This window comes from Spea bombifrons, chromosome 3 (assembly GCF_027358695.1).
Source record: "Spea bombifrons isolate aSpeBom1 chromosome 3, aSpeBom1.2.pri, whole genome shotgun sequence".
NCBI lineage: Eukaryota > Metazoa > Chordata > Amphibia > Anura > Pelobatidae > Spea > Spea bombifrons.
Window position 1 is genome coordinate 108,788,732 of NC_071089.1, and position 11,921 is coordinate 108,800,652.

The 11,921-nt window shown below is 41.7% G+C and overlaps 1 protein-coding gene across 2 annotated transcripts; it reads right to left on the reverse strand.

Moving 5' to 3' along the window:
- Positions 1-1,001: 1,001 nt before the first annotated feature.
- LOC128484434 (uncharacterized) lies at positions 1,002-9,254 on the reverse strand. Of its 2 annotated transcripts, XM_053460810.1 has the most exons (4): positions 9,104-9,254; positions 8,422-9,016; positions 3,416-3,468; positions 1,002-1,439 (listed from the first exon to the last, which is right to left on the reverse strand). In XM_053460810.1, the coding sequence occupies exons 2-4, from the start codon at positions 8,875-8,877 to the stop codon at positions 1,301-1,303; spliced, it is 648 nt and encodes a 215-aa protein (XP_053316785.1). In that variant the 5' UTR covers positions 8,878-9,016; positions 9,104-9,254; the 3' UTR covers positions 1,002-1,300. The 2 variants fall into 2 exon arrangements, with proteins under 2 accessions (XP_053316785.1, XP_053316786.1); XM_053460811.1 differs by lacking the exon at positions 9,104-9,254 and having other exon boundaries at positions 8,422-9,096.
- Between the last annotated feature and the right edge of the window lie 2,667 nt (positions 9,255-11,921).

Genomic DNA, 11,921 nt, shown 5'->3' on the forward strand with positions numbered 1-11,921 from the left:
ATAAATGAGCGGGCCGTGTAAGCCCAAACGGCTTGTATTGGGGTGGAGCATAAAAGTGATTCTGATGCCACATTTGGCAACCGACTTTATCACCATGGTAACCAATAGACTGTTCCTTTTTTTCTTTTCTTTAGGTGAGGGGGGAGACATAATAAAAACCCACTTATACACCCAGAGGAAAAAAGTAAAATGTTTCATTCACGTTTATACTTTAGCAAAGTTATTTATTCTGTACAAATTAATTACAATGGGCAGTAAATAAATAAATGGAAAGTAGCAATCTTTCTAGTTTTGGGTAATTTTGCTTCAATGTAGATAAATGTACGATACGTATACTACCAAACTTCTTGTAGCCATATATGATACATATGGCACCTATTAATTCTGCTCAGTATATTATTATATTATTATTATTATTATATATATATAATATATAATAATATATATTATTATTATTATATATTATCAGCTAGTTTTCAAACAGCATCCATGGGTCGCTGATCTTTTTAAATTCTATACAGTCCAATGTCTACTTATGATAGGAGTACAAGTGCAATTACCGGTCATAACAAGACTTGGGCGCCGGCGGAAAGTTTGTGCTCATTTTTTCAGGGGGGCTATTTGTTTTCGACTAACTTTGTCCATGGGCGTCTTTGTATTAGACGAAATTGCCATGGAAACAAGAAACAAACGCGTAGAAGAACTCATTAAAATGGCGAGATTCCCCTACTCCGTGTTCTAAAAATGGTGGCCGTGGCAATGAATGAATGGACGATGATTTTGGTGTTGCGCACATTGGTTTCTTTTTCTTTGGTCCAATGTTGCGTTTTGCGGACGAATGGACGAAACTGCAAAATGTGGCACGAAAATGAATGCGCAAGTCTAGTTATAATCTCTGCAGCAAAACATTTTCTATCACCCAAAAACTTAATAATAATGATAATAAATAATAAAAAAACAGGACCTGGAAGTTAAATACATTTTTACATAAAACTACCAGAACTATTGCAGTGCACTTGTAATGCACAAGGTCTGTAAAAACAGGCAGGTAACTTAAATGGTGATTAAAATTCTCTGATTACCGGTACATTTTTTTTTTAATGCACATTTTATTTTTACCCTAACTTAAAATGTTTGCATCTTCAAAAATAGGATAGAGGCAAATCCCTTGTACAAGACTATTATATTAACTCCTGGGATGTTATCGGCTGCAACAGAAGTGACGCAGTGATAAGTGTTGAAGAATGCTGAAAATCTTTAAGTTTAATAAAGTGCATTTCTTCAGTGTCCTGCCTTTGGTTTACTTATCCCCGCTGCAGTGAGGCTGGACGTCTTGCTGAGAGTATTCCTCTTCGATACTGTCCATTAATGCTTCTTCGGAATCATCGTATCTTATGACAATCGTCTTTTCAATAGGATCTGTGCATAAGCTTGGAGGCCTGCGTGCCAGAAAACATATATACATTAAATGAGGAGAATATGGTGGTGTCGGGAATCATTAATTTGATTTAGGAACACATTCTCTGTTGTTTAAAGAAATATTGCATTGTGAGTACATCACGGTATTCTACAACCAGGGAAGGAGAGAGGGGCAAAAGGGATTTGAGTACCAAAAAGGGAGCTTCCTGGGGTAGATTTACAGTATAAGAAGGTGAGGCTAGTCCTGCATGGGGCAAGACTACCTCCAGATCACCTTAAGTGAACAGGAATCCGGAGTGGGAGTGGGAGTGGGTGGAGAGGTTGTGGCCAAAAGCTGCTCCCCCGCCTGGGGAAAGAGAGAACTGGCCCAGAGACCAAGGGAAGCACCTCTTGACGTGGTGATTCTGGGTTAATCTCAGGCATGTACATGTTTATTAAGAGCCAGGGCTGAATGTGGAGCAGTTTCCATGGAAACTATGTCCCTGCTGATTTGATCACATTTAGCACTACGTCACAGAACTGTTCTTTGTAAATGCGCTCTTTTGCGTATATCTAATTGGATTCAGGACTAAATGAAGTGTTTATAGCCAATTCAATTGCATTTTTAAATGAGTGTTTTATAGAGTTAATTAATGGCCCAAATCACAAGGAATGTTACCAGCCTGTGCTGGGTTCAAAGTATGGGTTATATGCAAAAGATGGTAATTTTAGTTAAAATTATACGTATGGTGCTCTACGATTAATTACATATGAACTAGACATTGCAGGTTCTTTGATGTAATTTGGGTTGGTCACGATAAAGGAACATACAATTATTTTTAACTATACCATTTAACTTTAAAGAAGTGCTTACTGCGGCATAATCAATGCATTTATTAAAACTATGTATAGCTTGTGCTTTTTGTTAGTCAGTTAGTGTAATTGTTTTATGTCTTATGCCACTGACACCTCCTCTAAATAACAATGCATATTAAAGCACTTTGTGAGCACTTTCATTTGCATTCTTCCAAAATGAATAAATAATACCTGACCATTATCCGACTATTCTTGGCACCGATTGGCAGCTTGATGCAGCCAATCAGTGGCAGGAAAATACTCCCATTAAAATCAATGGCAGCACTTTCTATACACACGCAACGGGGTCCGAACAGTCCCCTCCATGCAGCGTTCAACAAGTCAGCTCTGGAGCTGGCTGGAGGTAAGTATATCGGCTGCAGGGAGGTATGTTCGGCTGAGGGTGGTGGTTGTGGAAAGGTGCAAGTGCATATCACATGCATTAACGTGCATACGATGGCTCAACCACCCAATTGTTGATCTTAAAGGGTCACTACAGCTTTAAAAACATGTTAGAATCACCCACTAGGGTAAAGAAACCTTAATGGGGAGAAATGAGCATTCAGATCCTGAACACAGGACATCATGATGGCTGCCCACAGGGTATCCTGTATTGCTCGTTTTAACCCCTTTTGTGCCAGATACACACATCACAACACACCAGTGCTTAACATAAATCACTCCGGTGATTATGGAAGACTGTCATTGTCAGCGTTCTCTGCTTCTCTCTTCCACACTCCGAGTTGGAGTTAGGCAAAGAAAGTGCCGGGGATCGTCACATACGCATAACACGAACATGAAAGCCGGGCTGAAGACGCTTCCTTCTTTTTCACTCCACAAAATACAGTGATAAAGTCTTGCTACTTTTCCTATGGCTTATAGAATTTATATTAATAAATACATTTCCATGCTAACAGAAACTCAAAATGAATAAGACAGCAGGGTGTACAAATCCGTATATATATTTGCCTAGAGGATAGGTGCAAAGTGGAGAACCTGTTGGGATCCAGAAGATGTTGGGGGCATAAACATGACTTACATGGGGCTCCATTGCTAATACTTGACAGCGCTGCTCCATATTCTGTTGTTTTAGCTTTCTTGCATAGATACATTTTGCCATCTTTCCAGACCTCACTACATCCCACCAGTTAAAGGTACTTACTTGTAAGGCAGGTTATTGTTCTCGAAATCTAGGGGTCCTTTTGCCATTTCAACCTTAAAATACAAAGAAGCAAATGATTCAGATATTATTAGAGTCATATACTTTAATGGTTTTGTCAATAGAAAGAACAAAACATTTTAAAGGGACAGTTTAGGGTCTCTGACAGCCCTTCTAAAGAATAATGTATATTAAGATACTCGGTGAGAACTTTAATATGCCTTATTCAGAAACAACAAAAAAACGTGCTTTAGGTAGAAATTGCAACCCTGCAGCTGCCGTCGTCTGATGATCGGCTGCTCAAATAGGTGTGATGGTCAGGTGTCCGCGTTCTGTGGTCATATAGTGAGCATAAATCTTCTAGTGGCTCACTAAACCTTTTCTCTTTATGCTCAGTGACGAGTCCAGGCATACAAACAGGTACACACAAAAATATGAGCACACATGCATGAATTCACACTCTGGAGCTCATGGAGTAACGCAGCACACCCTCTACTGCAGACACCCCACCACAGGGCCTACACCAGAGGGGTACAACCGCAAGATACCCTCTAGGGGGGCTCAGACCCCTTATGGACCTGACCCAGCCTTATTCCTCTGTGACTCTCTTTCGTGATTGCCTCCAGCTCAGTGAGTAGATCCGTGTAGGAAGCACGAGGTAGAACATGTGATGTCTGCGCAGGGTCTTCAACCACACCATGCTGACATTACGCTGACATCACTCGCATTATCTTGTGCTTCCTGCTGCTGGATGATCATTATACTTGGAAACTCAGGGTCTCCGAGTAAAGGGGCAGATTCCTATTCTACACTGCTGTGATCATATAAAAGACTCCCAATTATAAATTTTGCTAGCAGTATGTTAGGGTTGATACCCCTGCTTGAATGCAGGAGATTCAATGAAGCAAATCTTTAAATACTATTAGGGACCAGTATTAGAGCCATTTGGGTAACATATTTGGTGAGTCACTAGAATCTTCACAACATGCCATTAAAGGGTTAACACGCAAAGAGTCTCTGGGTCAGGGAGTGTGAACAGAACCGCTCCTGGAAACTCAACTGTCAACTCCTGTTTTAGTGGATTAACGGGAACATTTTGTTTTGCTGCTTCCTATTAGTCCATGGACTCAACGGGAATGAATGGCTCCTATCCTATAATAACATAAAACCAGTTTTTTGTAGCATTTCATGTTAGTTATTCCTGTAGAAGACAAGTGCAGGCTGCTTAAACAAATGATATCGCAGACATGTACTATGTCTTAAGTCTTGGGTCAGGAGAAGCGTTATAATGAAAGTCAGTAGATCATCATTGGCAATAAAGCTACTTCCCAGTTCCGGGAGAGATCCGATCCTTTCAACTGGGGACATTCAATTAGGGTGCGAGACAGAATAAGGATCCAAGTTACTTTGTTACTGTTAATGTTGCCATGGAGATGTAAACCTGTTTACATTGTAAAAAGGATGGAAGGAATTTCTACAGCAGAAACACACTGGATGTTTTTCCTTCTACAAGTTCACCAGTTGGTTTTATGCTAGAGGTGTGTGTGTACATCTCAGCAGGGGCTTGCAGATGAGCGGTTATTAACTACATTGTCAGAATCAATAAAACACTGAACAGGAGCAACAGAAAAGCAAACCGAAGACTCATGGGGTAAGAAGAATCAGGTATGAAAGCAGGCCACAAACTGGATTTTTTTCTATAATTGAGCCCAGTGTCCCCATAGAGTCATTCTAGAAACGCAAACTAAAGTATGTTATAAGAACGGAACAGTAAACTGGCAGCCTGATCCGGTCTATTAGCGTTTAAGGATATTGTATCACGGGAGACATTATATTTTAATGGCAAAGTGGCACTGTAATCATCAGAAACACCAGCACGGTGATTGGTTGTGGATAAAAGCATTTGGAGTAAAAGAATCAGGTCTTACAATGGGTTTAAGGTCATCTATAAATTAGAGCGTCGATCTGGTAAGATATAAGCTCATTGAGTAGACCCTCACTCTGGCAGTGATCTTGGGCAAAGAGGACCACAGTCTGCCATAGACATAATGGTCTTTGAAGACATTGTATAGTTTGGGGTAAATGTCTAAGATCTAGAATCTTCAGATGGTGAGTATGGGTCAATGGGGGGGGCATTCCTCCCAAGTGTTGCTTTTTAGGAAGGACAGTATTAAGGACCTAAATCTTTCTGTCCTGATTTCCACCCACTTTGAGTCTGTGAAATGTTGGAGGTGGAATGGCGTCACAGCCCACATCATAAGTGCTAAAGTTCAATGAGACGAACAAAACAGGGAGGTGTTTCCAATACCAAACGGTCTAATTTCCGAGAATTCCCTATGCATAATAAAGAACTAAACCCAGTGAGCTTCTCCTGGAGAATGTCGGCAAAATGAATAGTTAAGCCGGGCCAACTTGGCCTTTCTTGAAGAAGAATGTCACTGAGGTCAGCTCTCTTATACATAAGACTGATGATGAGTTGAAATGTTCATGAAACGAAAGGAAATGCAAGGAAAGAAAAAAGAAACCTGTCAGCAACTTATGAGCTAAACCTCGATCTAGCTTCACTGTAACAAAACTTGGGTTCTTATGATTATTGATATAGCGCCATCATATTCCACAGCGCTGTACAATGAATAAACAGGACATAACAAGCAGCGCATAACATAACACTTTGACTTACAGAAACAAGTGGCCATTTTTTCCAACAACAGAAGAGTTAAAATTACTTTTAGCCGTCCATATTTCTAGAGTCCAGCAGTTAATCATAAAAAGCCGTCGGCTCATTGTATTGCACAGTGCGTTTATGAACACTAGGCTTCGTTTAACCACAAGGTGTTGCTGTTAGCCAGCGTATGCTAAAATGTTATACTTTCCAGTTTAATATTAATTGAATTATATATTTTTCTATTTTCTTCCTTATCTAGGAGATTTTATTCCTTCCTGGTAGAAAATAACGCTTTAACCAGAGATGCAGGTCATGTACAGATGAAGCCACCATCTCATCTCCAGTTGCCTTGTGCTCATAAGGGCACAAACACACATGAATGGGACTGCTGAGCATTCTTTCGTCTGTTTACAGAAGGGGAAGGGGGGGCTCGGCACATTCTTGCACCTAACGGCATGCACTAATAACATCGACTCTGTTGGTTTAGGAATTTAACTTCCTTTGCTAAACATTTACTCTATGGAGAAGGAGAGGGATATTTCACATGTACATATACGCCGTGGACATAACCTCCCAGCGAACGACTGACAAAACAACAGCGCTTCCGGTGACGTCCTTTCCCCTAAACGTTCAATCGTTCACACAAATTTATCGTAGCGCAAAATGGTGGAGCTTCCTGTGACATCGTGTTTCCGATTCTCCAAGAGGATGTCAACAGAAGCTCTGCCAGTTTGGCAGAAGTTCACACGAGGTTATCTTAGGCCAAAATGGCAGAGCTTCTGGTGGCGTCCTCTCAACGATCCTCAGGAGAGACTGTGCGAGAAAGAGCCCGCAAACTTCGGACGGAAATTTGTAGCTTTTTGTATTGACAAAATCTGCAAATTTTATTAAATTTGCAATTCGTACAAATCCAAATGCGCAAGTCTATTAATTAATACTTATGCAAAGGGCCGGCATAATAAGCATATTAAGGGGTTGTGTTAGATCATTAAGATATGGTGACACTGGATACAATATACACATATACGCACATGTTTTGCAGCCCTTGTGGACAAACTTTTTTTTTTGCCCCACCTCACCACACACCAACTGTGGTTGAGGTCCTCTATGCTGAGTGCCAGGATAGGATGTTATATCCCGTTGCCATACATTCAAAAATGCGTGGTCCTGAGTAACTAGAGGCTATGTGGGCCAGTTACAAGGAAGATGTCTGATCTACCCAACTGGTCCAGGGAGCTGTGGCCCATTGGGGAGGCTGATGGAAGAGTATGGCGATATGACCCTGATTATGTGGCAGTGGAGCTGCTGCCCTAGGCCATAATATACCACTGCCAAGAGGCTGGCTAGACTGCCAAGTCCTGTATAGAATTTGACACAATTAAAGCAGAACTCTATGTAGAAATAACATGGATTATGCAGATGGAGCACATCACAATTAACTGTAGTTAAGTATCAGCATCTATATTGTCACATGGCAATAAAACAGAATTTTTTGTCATTGGCACCCAGCGTACACTGCAAGGCAGATCTACCCCAGGATAGCGCCATCTGCTGCCCCAGTCCGCCTGAGGTTCCCTGTTATACGGCAGAGGTGCCCTAAACCTGCCGCCCTAAGCCAGAATATGTTCCTGGCTGATGCTATATATATATGTATCATCAGAACATCTACATTGTTTTCAAAGACAAGATTGTGGAGGAAAGTACAAGCGGTCCAGACGAGGTCTGTTCAGTCGTACCTCTCAACCTTTCAAATGGCCCAAAGGGGTGACTTTTGTTTTTTGGGGTGTGGATGGCAGGAGGGCTTTACGTGTATAATGTATTTCTTTCACACTATTTAATCTATAAACCAATATCTTGCTGTTTCTAAACACATTATTGTTATGTTTAGGTGTGTAAACCACTGTGAAACCATCCTACCCAGCAAACATTCTGACCTCAAAGAAGAGAGGACATCAGGGGAGGAAAGAAGAACATATGGATTTGGGTCGCAAAGAGGGCGCTTGGGAGGTAAGTGCTAAGCCCTACTCTTTCCTCTGCTTCCACTTCCCTCCCAGCCGGCAGACCATGGGACCATGACACAGGTAGTCCTGCTCTCTCAGGGCAGGATCGTCTTATACCTAGAGTACCCACATCACCCTGATTCTGTACAGTGGAAAGTAAAGATCATTACTAGCCTAACACCGGTAACGATAAAAAATCAGTACACCCAACATGATGTTACTGCCAGTTAGCCCATGGAATACACAGCTGTTGCTTTTTACAGTCCTATATAGAATGCAAAGTAAATGCATGTTAGTTTTAAGATATTTCCCCTTTAAACACGTGGAGCCAGCGTTTAACTTACTGTTTTGTTGCAGTTCTCTTTGACAGGGTGGTGTCTACATTGGGACTCTTCCAAACCAGAAGATGACGGCTGGAGCTCTGATGGTTTTTGGAGTTTTCTTTCAGGACCGAGCTTCGGGTCAGGACTTGAGTTGGCATTGTGCGACCTGGATACAGACGTACGCACTTCAGATGTAGGATCTTGCCAGGATAAACAGTCTTCGGACTCCGCCAAGATCTCGTCTAGGAGCTGGAGATCTTGATCTTTAGGCTTTGGTTTGCACCCACCTCTCCCTGTCACCTTACTCAGGTTGTCCTTCGTAATGCTTCTACCAAAGGGTTCCTGTTCTGCCCCCTGATCGTAGGTCCCACTTCTTCCTTCAATGTTTTCTCCTACTGGCACGTCTAGGGGGTTCGTAGGCTGGACAATGTTCACCTTAAGTACTCTTGTTCTGCTCTTACTACTGCAGCTGCCCATCACAGCGCATGAAGAGTATGTTGAATTTCCTTTAAAACATGTATGTCCTCATACCTGCACATTTGCCAGTCCTATACCGGTCTTCAGGCTTCAGAAATTCCACATCTCCATTGTGCATGCGCACTTTATAATATTCTTTCTGAAAAAGAATCACAGCCAACATTGTAATTTTTATTGGGATGTCACATTAGCGCACCGTCACATTTCCTTAAATGCCTTTTATTACCAAAGTCCTTCTCATTCTTTAGAAGCAATCTCACGGTGCAAATGACCTCTCTCTCCCGGTAGAGCCTTTTCAGTGCCGTGATGTTTTATTTGTGATCTCACCACCTCCCTTTCTCTCTCTCGCTCTCTGTGTCACCGGCTTCTCACTGTTAAATATTAAAAGCGTACTTAAACAAAAAAAAAAGAGCCCTTTGCTCTGGAGCCACAGTAAAAAGTTAACTGAGACACAGAGGAGTGTCATGCCTCGTAGAACCAATAAGCACAGCAGGAAAAATTGCCTAAAAAAACACGGCATGGAAAATCTGAAACCTAGGAATCTTGAAAAAGAAGGGAAACTGGGTGTAACCTGTGGTTTTCAACCAGAACAGTCCAGCTGAAGGAAGAATAAGAAAAAAACAAGAATCAGGAACGGTGTGAATTTATATATACTTGGAGAAACAGTGGTACCAAAGCACAACAAAATGAAATGTCTATCATGTCCCCAAACAGGTTTCCTCGTGCAGTTACTTGAGGGTGGCGAAATACATGATTTAAGACTATGCAATCCTCAAGACCCTTTTTTGCCTTAAAATGGTTGTTTTTGGAACACGTCATGTACTCAGTTTTTCATTTATCCATTTCCATAACGTCCTCTCTCACCCTGTCCAACCTTTCCGAAACTGTGTTTTTCTTTTGTTTGTTTTTTTAGCTTTGCACTACAACAATAGATATGACATCATCACCAAAGGCTGAGGAAATGCTTAGGTTCGGTTATGTAATAAGAGAACCCGACAAGGTTACTGCTACAATTTCACCACGGACTACAGTCAGACAGATGAAATGATTTTATATACACATCCAGCAGTTATAAGAGATAAGGTGGTTGAACAGTGAGGTTCCCCAAATACACCAACTTGTTCACTACAGATAATATGGCCACCGAGTCCGTGTGTGTCAACTGACGTTTGAAGGATTACAAGCATTCAAGACAACATAGGTCTCTTCTTCAGTCTGGTTGCCAAAAAGGTATTATCATTACCAAGTTTGCTCTTTCTCTGTCTATGGCACTCTATACCTTTAATGACAACGCCTGAAAATCATTGGCGCCAACAGGACATCAAGGGAAGTGTCTGCCACAAAGGCAGTGGCCACCTACCCGGCTATTACATTGTCCGTCCATCCAAAACAATGGCTGCTGGGTTAATTAAGATGCTGTTTATAGGGCAGTTTCGGTGTATTTTTAATATGTGGTTGACATGTTAGCATTAGTGGTTTTCTTAACAATGGAGAAAACAATCAATCCTTTATCCTAAACTCAGTGTTTGTTCACAGTCTATCAGTCATTTTGTAAGTCAGCCAGAACAAACAAACAAAAAAGACATAATAGTGCATTCATTCACCAGACGTATCATCAATCATTCCAGAGTACAGATGTAGAATTTAAGGAGAGGACAATCGATTCCAGTGCATTACTGGTGGTGTGTCGCTGTACGGTAACATGGAAAGATGGATAAAGCCGTCTCAGACCGAGCGAACAGAGTCTTCGCAAACAGAAGAAAATACCCTTTCAGGAGTTCAGAGGTCCTTCCTTCACACAGAATCTTTCACCTGAAGAAAGGACCCCCGGGCTCCCTAAATCTAAGGCGACTCTAGAGGCTTGTTAGAGTCTTTAAATCTTTTGATAACCCATTGGTGAGCCATTTATTTATTAACTAAAAATGCAATTTAGGAAAACCTGCAAAGAGGGAGGAAGGGTTCGGTCCTGATTTATTCCGCCTGATGTAGAACGAAGAACATTTTTTCACTGATATATGGAAACCCCTATTTGCTGTTTTCTCAGATGAACTAATTAACTAATTTGTCAGGCAGGGAGGGGAAAATAGAATGCATTTTTAATGAAGGTGAATTGGGGGGGGCAAAAGTTAACATTCTTTTGGGATACCTTAGCTAACTGGTTCTTACCCATTCCCCCACATAGTACACAATGGCGTAGTTGCCCCAAAGCTCCGCCCCTTTTAAATACCTAAAGGATGATGGAAGTAGAGGACTGCAATGGGATTGGGATCCCGCGGGACCCATCAAAAAACTGTAATCTGTGAGTGTTTTTTTTTTTGCTTCTTCACATGTTGCAGGAGTGGGCAGGATTGGACACACATGTTGCGGGAGCGGGCACGAGTGGAACACACATGTTGCAGGAGTGGGTGGTAATGGTCACAAATTCAGCGGGAGCGGGCGAGAACGGGAGGGAGCGGGAGGGAGCGAGTGGCAGCGGGATTATAAAAAACAGTCCCGCGCAGGGCTCTAGATGGCAAGAGATATGAACATTGAGACCTCCTTCACACACGCTCATTCTAACACCCCACATGGTCTATCATTGTACACTAACACACATACACTTCATCTCTCTTCTTTCGCTTTATCTCTCCTATTCTTTATCTATCCATATCTCTCTTATTATCTTCCCACCTTTCTTCTTTCTCATTATCTCTTCCTTTCCTCACTGTCTCTCTTCTTTCTCTTTATCTCTCCCCGCTCTCACTCTCATCTACCCCCTTTCTCCCCATCTCTTACCTTTCTCCTTCTGCTTTTTTCTTCATTAAGTGCTGTAGTGAGAGCGTGAGGTCTCTTTCTTCATATCTTGACGTTCAGCATAAATCGCCGGCACACAGTGACAGGGAGCTCTGAAGCAGAGGTCTAAAAAGAACAGACCTCGCGCTCCCTTCATTTTGGGCCGGTTAGAAATTATTACACACGCTACACATGCTTCAGATACTGAAACTGACTTAAGGTGGTTCTATAGAAACTTTACAAATATTTACAGTCTGGGGCCCATTAACAGA